This window comes from Zosterops lateralis (genome assembly GCF_965231275.1).
Source record: "Zosterops lateralis genome assembly, chromosome: 2".
NCBI classification, from domain to species: Eukaryota; Metazoa; Chordata; class Aves; order Passeriformes; family Zosteropidae; genus Zosterops; species Zosterops lateralis.
In genome coordinates this window covers 115620994-115637131 of record NC_139763.1, presented here as the reverse complement: position 1 = coordinate 115637131, position 16138 = coordinate 115620994, and the positions used below count along the sequence as shown (strand labels likewise).

The 16138-nt window shown below is 35.9% G+C and overlaps 1 protein-coding gene across 2 annotated transcripts in view; it reads right to left on the bottom strand.

Moving 5' to 3' along the window:
* Nucleotides 1–2747: 2747 nt before the first annotated feature.
* The window catches only part of NCAM2 (neural cell adhesion molecule 2), a 282300-nt gene continuing 268909 nt past the window's right edge, over nucleotides 2748–16138 (bottom strand). The window contains exons 16-18 of one of the 2 annotated variants that reach the window (XM_083885212.1): nucleotides 15427–15631; nucleotides 10937–11056; nucleotides 2748–6278 (exon numbers count right to left, since the gene is read on the bottom strand). In XM_083885212.1, coding sequence (XP_083741338.1) covers nucleotides 6167–6278; nucleotides 10937–11056; nucleotides 15427–15631 — 437 coding nt within the window. In that variant the 3' untranslated portion in view covers nucleotides 2748–6166. Of the gene's footprint in view, nucleotides 6279–10936; nucleotides 11057–14622; nucleotides 14881–15426; nucleotides 15632–16138 lie in introns of those variants that run through there. The other variant, XM_083885211.1, reaches the window with a different exon arrangement.

Sequence of the window (16138 nt, the reverse complement as noted above, 5' to 3'; positions counted from 1 at the left end):
ACAGCATTTCATAGGGACATAATATTCTGAAACAATAAACAAACTAGCTCCAGTGGTAGCTAACTTATCAATATATAATTCAGGTGGCAGATATCGCAAGTGGGCTGTTGACAATGTGTGGAATAACAAAAACAATATATGGTATGCATTAGCTCATGCCGTACACAGCATACAAATACGTACCAAATGCTCATTGTAGCAGGAAAGCTTTTTTTGTTTTCTCCTTTTAACACCTTGTCTAAGTAGTTCAAAATTCTCAGTGAGAACTCTACACCATGAGCAATAAAATTATCTTCTGGGGAAATCTGACTCCTTTATATTTGTCACTGATTGGTAGAGACTCAGGGTTTGTCTTGCCTTCCTCCAACTCTGCATTTTACATCTGAAAAACCATAGCCTAATTACATGGGAGAGTTAAAGGATGTGGCAGGGCTAACATCCCCTCTCCTCTGTTCTTCAGAGCTCTCATTATTACCCTGCCTTTCAGCAGTGCCCTTCAGCAGCCTCCCTTGCTTCAGTTGCTCCCCATTTCCCTCGACAGTGCAAAGGAGATATGCTCCCAGCCCTCTCCTGGCTCACTCTTTGCCACCTGTTCTCTCTGGCAGTGGCTTTCTTGAGCTCTGTTGGCACTGCATCTGGTCACCTTGCCCACTCCCCATCTCACCTGTGACTTAACAGCTGCCAATACAAATTTGGCAATAAATACTTATTTCATTTCTCTGGGCTAAAAATGGCCAATATTCAAGTTTGAAAGTCAAACATTATGAGGCTCTCAATGCCTCTTAAGAGAAAAGATAGACTGGTAAACTGAGAATTCTCAGAATCTGATCCAAAGCCAAATTTTTAAGGCTTAATTTGGCTCAGGTCCAAGTAAATCGATATAAGAACACATTTATATGTGCAGTGGAAATACTGATGATCACTTAAAACTTACAGAACTGCTGTCAAGTGGACAGGGTACTTCAGGAACTCATACCAAAAAATCTGAAAAAGGGGTGAAGAGTTCTTAAAAAAGATTTATTTAACCATGGTAGCTTTTCATCCGTCAGAAAGATTATCTGAATGCTAAACAAAGAGATTTAAGAAGGAGCATTATTTACTTGGAATGTTTTTGTCTTCACCCAAAGAAGCATCACAATCACAAGGAGTTACTTAAAGACATGTTTTATTTCCAGATATATAGTAATGTATGGGATAAAACTGTCCTCGGATATTCTATCACCATTTCCTGATCAGTGAAACTCCTGATAGAAAAACCCTCTCTGGGCAAAATGCCAGTAGGAGCCCGGCAGGACTTTTGAGTTCCACTTACACCTGGACGTCTGATTCACACAAACAACTCAGCAGCTGAGGACATGCAGAACCTCACTGAGATGGATGAATGAAATCCAGGTCCTGCTGGAATCAGTTTGTGTCTTAAAGCCTGGATGCCTGGACTGAGGCCTGGATTCTACTGTGACTCTTTGTGCAGCACTCTTAGCACTCCTCCAGGGATCAAAGAGGTCTTGAGCTTTCTCAGTAAATGGTCTTTTGGAGGTCCTTTAATCAGAAGTGAATGTCATCCAACAGACACAACTATTCTATAAAGATGTTACCTCCTACGACAGCTTACACAGCGATGGTGAGGCTGCAAATGACTGCTAAACGAATATTCTCTGCAGTTTTACTCTGGAAGTAAAATGGTGGGAAGATGCTCCATACCATCTTTCAGATTTGAGGAAAGAATTTAATGTTTTACGTCTAAGCACTTAAATAGAACTAAGGAGACTTTCTATCTGACTCTTCAACTTGAGAAATTGGTCAAAACACCCTTACACATCTACCACACTCTTCACCTATTTGAAACTTTTCAGCAGTAAGATACCCATCATGACCCTCATTGGAATCATGATCTCAATAGATTTTTGAAAAGTTTGTGTTTCAAATATTAATGTGACTTGAAAATAATATCTACAGTTTAATTCAGATGAATATTTGAGAATATTTGAGCAGAAAAGTATGTGACAGTAAAGCTTTCAATTATTTTGAACAGGCTTTGTAGACAAATTATTGAAGATTTTTCTTTAATAAAGCAGAGTGGCATGCTATCAAAAGGCACAAATACATTTCCATTATCTGGTCTAGGAAACAGAAAAAATGGCATGATGATTATACTACAGTTTGATGATTGGCACTTAAATAAATAATCAAAGTAATTACCATCATAAAAAGAAAGCCAGTTCTTTTTGGATGAACATCGACACAGAGGCTGAAGACAGCAGTTGGAATTTACTGCACTAGGAACTGATGTCAAACAGCCTTTGTAGATGATGCCACGGTGTGACCATGTTGTAGATATCTATGAAGAGATAGAAAGCAGGCCCAATCCTGCAAGCTCTCTTATGGAAGTACATCCATTTTCCCGCTCACATCCACCCAACTAATGTCACTGCAGTGCCATAAAAGGGGTGGGTTCAGACACACAAAATTTCATGCAAGACTGAGGCCTCAATAAATTCAACTTTGTCACATTAGGCATTAGCATCACCAGAACAGTAAATATTTCTGCAACCACAAAAAAATCTAAGAAGTCAAAAAAGGCAAATAAACAAACAAAACCAGGGAAAACATCTCCAGGGTACATTTGATTACTAAATTGTAAAATATTAATTAAAACTTTGTTATTATTGTTGTAAATCAGAATTCAGGTTTACTAAAAAAATCAAAAAATAACAATGAGCTTTAAGTAATTTTACTTAATTGTACTCTTTTAGTTTTCCTTTTTTTTTTCTTTTTTTTTTTTTTTTTTTTTTTTTTTTCTTTTTGTTGAAAAGAGATTGTCACTGCCAAATTTTGTTCATACTAATTTCAATGACTCCCTCCCACCTTGGTCCCTGGAGTACGTTAGTGTAACAAATCAGATTACTTTTACAAATAGTTATATTTTGTCAACTCTTCTGACGTTTCATACTAACACTTGAAATTACTTTTAGACAGTAAAAGTGACATTTATACAGATACCTGTTTTTGTTTTTGTTTTGTTTTTAATCTAGAATAGGAAAAGAAAACAAACAAATGTTGTTATTCCAGTTCTACATATATCTTACAAATTACTATGTGCTGTCCCTCATTTGGAAACATTTGGAACTATTTTGAAATATCAGTGGTTTTCAGCATTCTTTCATTATGAGAGTTTGGTTTTCTCCTGCAACAGAGTCAAAGCACAAGAAATAACCTATTAATCCACAGACCGAAAGGGTGTGCTTGGACAGTCCATCAGAAATTTAGGGCTGTTTTATTCTCAGCCCTCATACAACCCAACTGCCAAGAGATGTAATGACAAGAAGAAATTAAATACTCCTGGAAACAGCTTTTGATTTGTAATCCAGTATAGTGAGACATGTTTTTGCTTCCAATATTGAAATAATACTGCAATATATTTTGCTTGTAAAGAGTAGCACAGGTGTATTAGTAATAAATGTACTGACAAGACCTCTTAAATCTTCTCATCCCTTCACACTGTAATTAGACGCCATACCAGGGAGAAAAGACCAAAACAAAACAAAACAAAACACCAATATAGAACAGTTAGGCCATGATTTTTTTTTTTAATTTTTTTTTAAAATTTTTTTTAGTGTAAGTTCAACTAAGGAGTACTAAAATTTGAAATGCATCTGCAGTTGAGCCTAGACACTCTTAGTTCTGCTACATTGTATGCGCACCTTCTTGTGGAAATGATCAGGGTTGCTTCAGAAAAAAACACCATTTGCCCATGGAAGATTGAATGGTACCATCCAATTTGTCTCAGCAGGGAGAAGAGGAAACTGTGTCTACCATCTTCATCCTAATCCTAGTAAAAATATTGTGTGAGAGGATGTTCTAGCAACACCAAGCACATTATTCTCAGCTGCCAGAGTTGTCCAGCTTCCTTCTTTGTATTTTGATAGAATAAGAAAGTCCAGCTGCAAATACATGCTTTCTTGAAAGAACATAAATCCATATAAATAAATGAGACAACTGTTCTCCTAATTATAGATTAGAAGCAGGCCTGCTTGTTGTACTTAGAAAGAATCAGGAAATCTGATTAGAAATTATCAGAAATCTGATAGACAAGGAGCTATTTAGCAGCACTCCCTGCCCTGTGTATGGGAGCAACACTGAGAATTCACAAAGGAATGTCATCTTCCCTTCACCCAGAATTAGTGTCTCAGCATTTAGAGAAACTTCTTCTCAGCAGTTTTCAATTATTATCTTCCATGGCTTTCAGCCCATATCACCATCCTCTCTTACCCATTTTTTTTCACTTTGTTTTTTGTGGGAACTGATTTTGTGGGAACTTGGCCTCCTGTCCTAGCCATACCAGAAGTATGCCCCTGCTCTCAACTCCTTGGTTCATTTCAGGTATTTCCCAAAGGGAGAAAAAGTTGCAAAAAACCCATTAAACAATTTGGTTTGAAAAAATAAGAAAGATCTAACAATTAAATATATTCTCATCATCTCTTTCAAATGCACTTAAACTTGGGTTAACGAGACGGTTATTATGACATTTTCCTCAAATTTAGGAGATTCTTTGACATTTCACTTTACTCCACAAAAGTCACCTAGCACAAAGATTTCAAAGATGATCAGATATAGCATGGAGAAAACACAATTTTTTGAGTAAAAGTACATTAAACCTCAGGCATGACTCAGAGGTGAAAAATTCACAACTTATTCTATCATTTACTCCCAACAAGTAGAATTTTCCAGTTTAGTTTTCTATATGGTTTATCTACTTCTTTCAAAGAAAAACTTTGAAGAATTTGGTAGGTGTGGATACACTATGCTGGAATGAAAACCAGCTATTCTGCACCAGTTAGTGGCACCATTAAATCAATGATTCATTCATCATTTGGATCAAATAAACCTGTCAAATTTCCTGGTGGGGAACGCTGATCAGAATAATAATAATAAAAAAATCTTAAAGAAAGCTTGACTTGAAAAAAAAAGGCATTTGATTGAATATAAGATTGCATTAAATAATTATTTTAAATTGTTCCTAACTGCTTACAAAGTCCTCTTTCCATCTGTTCTTACATTGTACTTCTTATACAAAGGGTATGAAATCGCAAGGAAAAAGTCCTGCTTCAAAAAGGCCAAGTTTAATATTTTATATACTGATCTAGGGAGAAAATGTATTTACTTCCCTAAACCACAATTTTATCCTTTCAGTAAATGGTTTGAACTAAGACAAAAATGAATGCCCTGTATGTATAAATATGTTGGGACAGATATTGTAAATTTTTATTTGAAGTGAAGATTATGATTATTAAACGGATGTTTTTTACACCTTGGCTGTATTTTAGTTCACATATAACCTCCAAAATTTTCATACAGAAAACCTGAGGCATTGAAAATCCTGGAGCATTTCAGAGTCACACTCATGTAGTTAGGATGAAGCCAATAAACTGTTGTGAAGTATTTAGTCAATTTTACTTGAGTTTCTATATTGCAATTGCCAGGTGGTTTTTTTTTTTTTTTTTTTTTTTTTTTTTTTTTTTTAATTTTTTATCTAAGAATGTAGGAGAAACTGCAGTGGGTCCTAGCTCTGTGTTGAATAGTTTCTCTCTTTTTTTTTTTTTTTTTTTTTTTCTTCAACTCATAATCACAGCTGGAACGACTACTGAGTGCCATGCCAGCCAGAGCTAAGGTCTTAAACTTTGTACTGAGACAAGTTTATTTGCCTTTATTCTTTTAAAGGCAACCTAAATTTTCATTTATTATAGATGGAAATAAATACATTATCATATGGCACTTTATGTATATAGCTTGCACTGTAAGATCTGGAGGGGTCTGATGCATTGTTTGTGGTTAGGGGTGCTTTAGAATTTTTCTTCCAAACAGACGCGTTGTCATATAATAAATTATAATTCTTATTCTTATAGTTCTATAGTTCCGATTTTTCAAATTAGCATCGGACTTGGTGTCAGCAAAACTACATACTAAAACCATTAACAACAACAACAACAAAAAAAAAAAAAAACAAAACAAATAGAAAAGAACTGTAGACAGGAACTGTTTCATTTTATGTACACATTTACTAACTATTCCAAGCTTGTTTCCCAAGAAATTAAGGTCAGCTGTAAAGTTTTGGTCATGGGATTACTTCAATCCAAATGCATTATCCAGACAGGTGTAGTTTATTTTATTATGCTTTGCTATCATCTTCTTTTGACTGGATGATGTCATTAGCAACTTTGATTTCTATGGTTTCTGGATTTAAAGCTTCTTTGCCATTTTCCTCCTTTAGTGGCAGCTTCCTATCAGGAAAAAAGAGGAATCATGGTAACACAAAAATAAAACAATCTCTATTTTAAGTCTATAACATATGTGTGGTTTATACAGGTCACAGTGTAGAACAATGATTTTTTTGAAAATAATGTGTAATTATTTTATTATGAGCAGTGAGGTTCTTTACTTTTAAAGCAATTCATATTAACTCTTTCCTTTTCTATAGAGCCATATGCTGCCCAAAATGCAGTTCTTCGGTAGGACAAAAGAAAAAATAAAATGTCAAATTACTTGACCCAAGACAGTACTGAGGTATGTACTACCTACTCAAACTTTTTGCTTGACTTTTAAATCTCGATTAATTTTTTTTAATGTCTTTTCTGAATGTAAATTCAATTGTACACAATAGAACACAGCTTTTTTTGGAGATTATGCCAAGACATAAGTAAAGAATTTCTTACAGTGCAAGGAGGTAATGGAAGTTATTATCTAGAAAGTTCTACAACTTAATTTTCATGGATCACTCAAGGTAGCTTCATTATTAACTTACATGTCTTTTAAGAATTAGTAAAAACTCTGAAGACTTGCCCGAAAAATATAGCTGTCAAAAAGATGTATGGTTTACTGAGATGTTCCTCTAATAATGTCTCCTGGGCATAATAGCTCTTAATTTTGATTCCAGTCTGGGTTTGCTTTCTGTTTTTAAACTAGGGAATAGTAAGCATATGCCTTTTTTATTCATAAGAACTGTTAAATATTTCAGTAAATTTCTGTTTTCATTGCTTTGATGTCCCAAAGAGCAATACTGTGTTTGAAACCTGTCTGAGGAATCTCTTAGGAATGTCTTATTACAAGACAGCATTTAATAACAGCAAATAAAACAAAACAATACCTGAATTCCCAGTCTTATGAAATTTAAGTTGTCTGAACAGAACTAAGAAAGATGCTGTTTATGCAGAGATTTAAAAAAGAGCACAACATGTATATGAGAGAAATCAAAGATTAATTGTTCTACTACAGTAAAATAGATGGGATATATCTTCAGATGTCTGGCTCTGAGCACAGAGGGAGGTATCTACTAATTGTCTGTTTCTCATGGCCCACCCAAAGGAAACAGATTTCAGCCCACAGCAAGACGCCTGAAAGAATGGAAACAACAGAATCAACACAAATCTATTTTTAACAGAAGATAAAACACTGGGGCAGAGGAAGATCAGCTCATGACATGCATTTTTGGTAAGCAGGCATGGGTGTCAAAAATCTGATTAGGCAGAGCACTTAAACAAGTACTAAAAAAACCCCAAATCTAATATAATGTAGTTTTACGAGGAGCACAATGATTACTCAAAAGGTGGTGCTGGAAAGAAGGAAATATTTGGACAAAATCAAAACTGAGGAATTGACAGAGTATACTGTGTGAAAATTTAAAGAAATTAATTTAACTGGATTAAGACCATGTTATAAAATATTTGAAACAGGAAGATTTGCTAGAACCCTGTTGAAGGATACTGGACATCATTGAAATCCATGTTCATGCAAATCATCAGATAAAATTGGCCTTGCTTTACATGCAAGCAGAGAACAACAACTCAGTAAGAGTTATACAAAAGTAAAAAAAAAATTACACATCAAAACATTCCTCATCAAAAAGTCCATGCACCATTTTTGAACTTTATTGTACTTTAAAACTTGGGGATTTGTTTTTTTCTTTAAAAGGGTGTGAGTTATGAGTGCAGTTATCATTAGACATTGTTCTTTTCCCCTAGGCAATAGTTTTTTTATTTTGGAATTTTTGTTTCTGTCTGCTTTAAATAGATGTTTAATCTATATTAATAGATTCAGTCATTTTCCTCTTTCAATTAACTAATTTAAGTTTAGGTATTCTACTTAGACAAATTTTTCTGCACCAACTTTTTCCTTAGTTACATCTATTAGAATTTTGTATTTTCAGCTGGGCAGACAAATCCTTTCAAACATTTATTCACTTTATAATAAAAGATTTTTTCAAAAAATCCAACAAAAACCCAAGAAAAAGTTCTTTCACTTTAATCAGATGTTGGCTGCTATCAATCATTAATATTGACTTCCTCTAGCACTGAATGTAGCCTAACACAAATAGTCTGCTGATACCCATACAAAACTTTAAATAAAATATTTACTTTCCTATTTTATAGAAAAATTAATCCTAGCCATTTTGATATTGAAATTCACCCAGCTGCATTATTATTAAGAAAAAACTCAACCAATACTAGAAACACTTCAACTTTAGACAAGGAATATAATTATTATACCACATTGCATGTGGTATTTTAATCATATTACAAAAGTGTGATATAAAATGCACAACTTAAATTGATTTCCTGGCAGCATGATTAAAACTTGTTGACTTGCAGGTAAAGTGCTTGGAGCTAATCTGTCACACATGGATTGCAAACATAGCTTTGACAAGGATCATCTGAGATAAGGTAAAAAATAATTTGCCAAATAATATACTGAGCAATATCATAAAGAATATTGTTGTAAGTGGAAGTAATCTCTTTAGTAATTAGTTCTCACAACTTCTTAAATTGCAATTGAACTTCTGAGTCTAATTTGCTACTATTTAAAATAATTCAATTAATTATTAAAAATATTTCATCTAATTTAACCTCAAGGCTTCTCTTCTATACCTTTAAAACAGCCAGAATTAGTCATAATGAATCCCACCTTGTTTTATTGCCTGCCTGAAATGTCCTTGAAGCTTTTCTTTCCTGCAAGCTAAGCTCCCCCCTGCAAGATCCCTGCTGGTCATCCTCAGCCTGCCCAGCATGTGTCTTTCTGGCTGTTGTTTACAATCTATTTTTCTGTTATTCCTACTGAGAGACTGACTTCTACTCTACTGCATCTTCCCTTTGTGTATCTCACTCTGACTTTATATTTTTTCTCTGTTTCATTGGGTATGACCTGTGTCTGAGCCAAAGGTATTTCCATATTCCCTGGTACCAATGGCCCTTGAGGTGTCCCGATTGCACCATCTATTCTCATCTTTAGTTTCCCAAGGGACGCTGTCCCAAATCTTTAGCTGACTTCTGTACAGCAGTGCCTTGGACTGCTGACACCTTTTGCCATTGGTTGTGAGGGAGGAAATTGCCAAGAAAGAAACTGTCATCATTATTAATATCTCTTAGCAGTCTGATTTTTCCAGAGACATAATGCCCATCAAATCCTTATCAGTTGCTCCTGTGAGTTAGTTTTTCAGGGATTTTTGTTGGTTTTGTTTGTTTGTTTGTTTGTTGGTTTTTCTCTTATGACAGTAGATACTGATTTTTTCCCTCTCACCTAAGATAATAAACTGGTCTTGATTTTAACTTTCTTATATTTCACTCCTGTCAGCTGATCTAATGATTGTGGCAAGCAGAAAGAATTGAACTGGATCTTTCCTGGTGTCATGTTTCCTGCAAGATGCATCTGTTTTGCAAGATCTAGTGCTAAAAATAGTCTTGAATCATGAATAAACATGGACCTGGTGCTTTACCCACTAACATATCCAAGGCTTGCTGGACTTGTACAATATTTACATTTCCCTGACCCTTTAGATAAGTGTGGGCTCTCCACTGTGCCCCTGATTATAAATTCTAATATGAAGAGCAAACATATCAGTAGTCACTCAACAGATTGCATAATTATTTCATCAACACAAATTCAAACTCTGTGCACATCTCCGAAGAACTATACAGCTTAATGGGCAGCTACTTAACTCCCTATTTACTACAAATATCAATGGCAGCTGGTAGCAAACCTTTTTTAATTAAAGGTTCTGGCTCTTACAGTTTTACATAATGGCAAAAAGCAAAATTTCTCCGTATTTTCAGAAAAGAAAAAGACTGTTTTGTAAGAACACCCTCTCTTTTTAAATAACAACTATGATTTCATCAAATTATCAACAGGTCAATTTCTACATTTACTACATTATCAGCTTCATAGCCTTGATGCCTTGAACATGTCATGAAGTAGGATATTTTCCCAACACATGAAAAGTATTGGGCTCAAAGCAAAGAAAATTTAGAGGTTTCTTCAGTAATTTCATCCCTGGGCACAAGGGTGGTCCCATTATTCAGAAGGCAGCCAGAGCCTGTGAGAGTGGCTGCAAACTGCTGTGGTTTCTGTACTGAGGGGAGGCTGCAGAGACAGGAAGGGGGAATGAGGAAATGGAGCAGAGGCTGCCCTTCAGCCCTATTACTCCAACTACACTGTATGGACTAAAATACTGAGCAAAATACTTCCCAGATAAATGTATGAAAGCAGGAAGGGGAGGAGCTGGGTTTCTGGAGCAAGGTATCCTTGTGCCTCATCTTCAGGATGCCTGTGAAGATGCATATGAGACTCAATTTAAGATCATTCCTGACAGTTAGGAGACTGTTTCCACAGAGTAGTTAATAATTGCTGGGTAGATGGTAAAGATCAGGTGTAACGAAATTAAAAAATCCTTGTACTGCTGTGCTCAGCCAGTGTTGGTGAAGTACCATGATTTAGATTGATTATTGTAAAAACCAAACCAATCAAACAAACTCTACACTCACACACTGCATTGCCACAGCAGACCATTCTGGTGATGCTGGGTGTCTCCTCTCAAAGTGTGGGAAGTCCAGTCTGTCCACACATCCAAGATCAGCTTGTGTGAAACTCCAGGGAATATCAGGTTACTTACTCTGGTTCTGTGAGTGGAGTTGTCTCATTTGGCTCATTTACTGGACTCCCATCTTCATGGTTGGTAATTCTTTCATCTTCTGTTCTCATTTCCACTATCGGCTCTTTTGATCCATCTTTCCTAAAAGTTATTAAAAGAGTTTTAGTCTATTATCATCCCATTAACTGCATACACTGCACATAATGAATTACTAAGGTCTCTTCTCTCAAAAGTTGGCAAAGGCAGAACCAATTATCAGTGACTAACACCACCAAGACACATTTAACAGTGTGTTCCCAATTCCTTGAAGTCTTCAAAGCATCCTGTATCCATGGTTACTTCCTTAGCTCTGTAAACATGATGAATTAGCATCTCAAAAGAGCATTTTGTTTATGACTAATAATAAGGCAACAGCTTCTTCATGGGAATAGATGTAAACTTCCCCAACCCAGTATAATGAAGAAGGACTTGATGCCTGGTTATATTTGAACTTTTCTGGCAGTGTCAAAGAGCCATTATGTGAGTATATACACCACAAAAGGGTGATGTAATCTCCTGAGTTTGTGACAACTCCAGCAGCCACTGATGCAAAAGCCCTTGTGTGGGAAAAATTTAAACCCTTCTGCTTTTGCTGGTAGAAGAAACTGTTTCTACATCATATTTCCCCCATTTTACCAACAACTACTAGTCTCTCACAGGTAAATAAATGTATAAATATTGTGCTAATTAGACAATGTATTATGAGGGATATGGAGCAGTGAGTGTTGTCATTACGATTATGATGGTAGCCAAAGAATCATAAAATAGTTTGGGTTGGAAGCGACATTTATAGGTCATCTAGTCCAATGCCCCTGCAACCAGCAGGGACATCTTCAACCAAACCAGGTTCCTCAGACTTCATCCATCCTGACTTTGAATGTTCCCAGTAATGGGGCATCCACTACCCCTCTGGGCAATCTGTTCCAGTGTTCCACCATCCTCATTGTAAAATAGATTTTCCTCATCTCCAATCTAAATCTGCCCTCTTTCACTTCAAAATCATCATCCCTTGTCTTTGTAAAAAAGTCTGTCCCCATCTTTTTCATAAACTCCCTTTCAAAAGGGTGCAGAAAAGTCTTGCTAGAGCCTTTGCTTCTCCAGGCTGAGCAGCACAATTTATCTCAGCCTGACCTCATGGAGAGGTGCTCCATCCTTCTGATCATCTTCGTGTTCTCCTCTGGACTCGATCCAGCAAGTCCACGTCTTTCCTTTACCAAGGACTGCTGAGCTGGATGCAGCACTCTAGGTGAGGTCTCACCAGTGAGGAGGGGCAGAATCACCTCTCCTGAACTTCTGGTCATGCTGCTTTTGATGCAGCCTGGGACACGTTTGGATCTCTGGGATGTGAGCCCGCATTATTGTCTCATGTCCAGTGTTTCATGAATCAGAGTCCCCAAGTCCATCTCTGCAGGGCTGCTCTTAGGAATATGGACATGATCGGGAAATATCCGTTCACTGCTAGAAAGTATTAACAATACATACTAATTAACAATACTTACTAAAAGTATTGATTAACTTGTATACAATTTTACTCTCAAAAGGCAGATGAGATGATATGCAAGATATACAGATATACAGATATCTATCTATCTATCTATCTATCTATCTAAATATATAGATATATACACATACATATATATATTTATTTAAAAAAATTTTTTTGATGCAAATATATTCTTCCTATATCCTGGAACAGCATCTGCTGCAGTCTACAAACAGAGGGTAACTGAGTTACAGAAGAACAATCACTTTTATATTTAACAGGTTATTTTCTGGACTGGGATGTTGTTAGGAGCTGTTAGACTGCTATAGGCCACAGAAAAGACCTGGCTAAATTCTTCTCTAATTCATATCTCACATTTTCATATTGTTTCTTCAAGAGAATGGATAAAACAGGCATTTGCAACAGTATCAGGTAAACTCTACTGTCCTCTGACAGGTACCTTAAGGAAAATCTTTTTAGGTTAATAAGAATGTAGGCCAGATAGAGAAATAGTGTGGAGAAGAATTAATAGGTAGAAGTCTAAAAGATTTCTGTCTATTAAAAAAAAACCCCAAAATTGCATGTGCTTATTTATCTCTGCAAGAGAGATTTAAGATATAAAAATGGATACAGTGCTCATTTTGGTAGATGATGCACTTAACTTTCATGGCTACCTCATAGCTGGGAAAAGATTAAGGATCTGAGTTGGACAAGTGGATGGACTGGTGAGTTCTTCTTGGTTTGTTGATGCATCTACAGTCTTACAAACTGTAATGCATGAAAAAAAAGACTAAAAAGTTGTTATTTGCAACCAGCAGCCATGTATAGTTATACAAGGTACAAACTGTAACATTTCAAATTCTAAAGAAGGGAAAGTGATTTGTAGGAAATCCATTATGTCATGGGTGTCTGTATATTACATGGATTATATCGTCATTCATTATATATGGAATATAAGTATTTACTATATATCCTACAATGAAAATGTAACTGAGAACCATATCATAAACCACCCAAAAATCCAGAATGAAACCAGCACATTTAAAACAGGGAAGTGTCAGTGAATTTTAGGGAATATCAATTGCCATTATTTAAATTTAAATGTTGACTCTTCAAGCCTGTCCTGGAAGTTTAGTCTGACAGTTTATTAATGCAGAGAGTGGGCTAAAATAAGAACTGTCCCAAATATTTTATGGTCTGACTGTCTGAAAACCAGTCTGACAAGTAAAGAAATATGATTAAATAACATAGTTGGTTTTGCAAAATAAGTGCAACAGAAGTCTTAAAATCAAGAGACCAGTTTGGTGCTTTTTTTGGGACAGCATGGAACGGCATTTGGTTATAAGATGTTGATAACAAGGTATAAATTGCTTCAAGTGGCATTTCCAACTTTATCTCCCTAAGGTCTTCCCATTCAGGCAGGTCTGTACACCAATTTATAGCTGGCCATTCCTTGAATGAGAGACTAAAGCATAAACTGAAGAGCTGTGCTTGATAGGAAAGGGCAGCTGAGTCAGTGCCAGAAGCTTCACATGTTGATTCTATTGATCCAGACAGGCTGGCTTCACACAATGGAAAAAAATAGTGCTAAGTCCTTCTCTCACTGTCAGATGTGGAGAATTAGGAAGCACCTATTTTATGTCACGACTTCTATTTAAAAGCATTATTTGATATAAATACTCTTGTGTTCTCTCACAACTGGTTTTGCTCTGTGGAGTTGTTTCTGAAATGGCACCTCTTTTAAGAAGAACCCAACCAAGATGTGCAGTCAAGTGACTCAAGAAAGACAAAGCCTGAAACCAAACATCCAGAATTAAACCCCAAAAAGACACCTACACCTCCACTACTGGCAATGGAGACACCTGCTCACCTTTGAATAATGAGAGCTGCAAGATCTAGTGGGCTCTACATCCATGTGAAGATGGATGGGATCTGGGAAGCTGCTGGACAATGAACTGCAAGACCTGACTATTGGGAGAGGCACATAGCAGCTGGACCAGCTGCTTAAACCACACGCAGACAGCATTCTCACAAATATTACAGTGCAGATGTAAGTCACTTACCTGATGAACAGTATGAAGAAATTATGCTTTTTTCTAGTTAAAAAAAAGAGGAATGTTTAAAATGAAGGACCATAAGTTATCTTCTTTCCAGTTCACCTATTGAAAACTCAGTAAATGTCACATCTCTAAAGTGTGATTATTTTATGTAATCAGTACTTGAACTCTTTTGCCGAGATCTCACTATCCACTCTAATAATTTAAGAGATCATATTTTCACATCAATGATCAGTTCATTCACATTTGTGTGATGGAGTAGCCACTACAGAAGAGTATTTGTGAGAATAAGCATTGTTTATTTCCCACTCATGTTAGCAATCATTCACTGTTGTTATGAAGGAAAATCACTCACCACCATTTCACCCACATCCAACTCAGTACTCCTATTAAAAAAAAAAAAAAAAGAAAACAAAACACAAGACCTTTCATTGCTAAAGTCTACAGACAAGAATCAAGATTTTCCATTAAGTGTTATATCTAAGAAGAAAAGCTCTCTCATGGATTTTCTATAATACCATGTCCTTCACTCCTGGATTTACCAGCACTGTCACAGCCATAGGCTGAGTTTTTGGGTGTTAGCGGCTCAAAGACGGATTTGCAGAAATGGAGTTACAATCATCCGTTACCAGCTTCTCATGAACCAAATCTGTGTCTGTAAGTAATACTGAATTACAATTGATTTCCTTTGTGTCAGGCTGGACAAAGAGGTCATTCTAAACTGAGCTCTAGTATATTCCTTTCTTGTGTCTCAACTTTTCTTTTAAAGGCAATAAACAACTCCACAAACTTCAGAGGAACACTATTCCAAGTAGTAGAAACATTTTTTTAATTCTCTTTTGGGCACCACAAAATGGCCATAAAGTTAATGTAAGTTGGACAGCCAACTTTTTCTTTTAAGGATGTTTCCAACACACATGATTAATACTCACAAGTAAGCAGCTTTTCCTTCTTCCAGTTCTTTACTTTTTCCGCTTGAACCACTCTTTTTCCCACAAATCCTCCTGGTGATGCACATGAGCAATCCACATTGTCGTACAAAGAAGCAGCTAACATCAGTCACAACCAGGATTAACAAAAGAGCTGCCACTCCCAGGCCAATAACAGCACCAAGTCCAAGGCCATTAAAAAGAGTGTCTTGAAGGAAAGAAAATTAAGACTCATTAATAACATTAATCCTAAAATATCATTTTCTAAGCTGTTGGTCAGGACAGTAAAGGATTTTTAGGAAAGAACCATTGAGAAATTATTGGAAATAAACAGTCCTGATGATTGACCATATGTAGTACCTGATTAAAATCACAAAAGAACTCATTTCTTCTGCGTAATATTTTCCCATTGCTAAAATTCCAGAAAGTTCACAGAACATAAATGGCATTATTTAATAGAAAATAATATGATATCTTAACATTCCATGACTAAAGGTATCAATAATAGCCTAAGGAAAACATTTTCAATGTTCAACATGAACATTTAATCTGTTAACAGTTGCACACACTTAGTCTTAAATAGTTTAATATGGGGGAATATATGCATATCATTAAATGAATATAGGGTTAGGACCTCATCTTGTTTAGTCTTGTACCTTGAAAATTCAATCATACACTTCAAAATAAACATATTCCACACATGATCTTCTTCCTG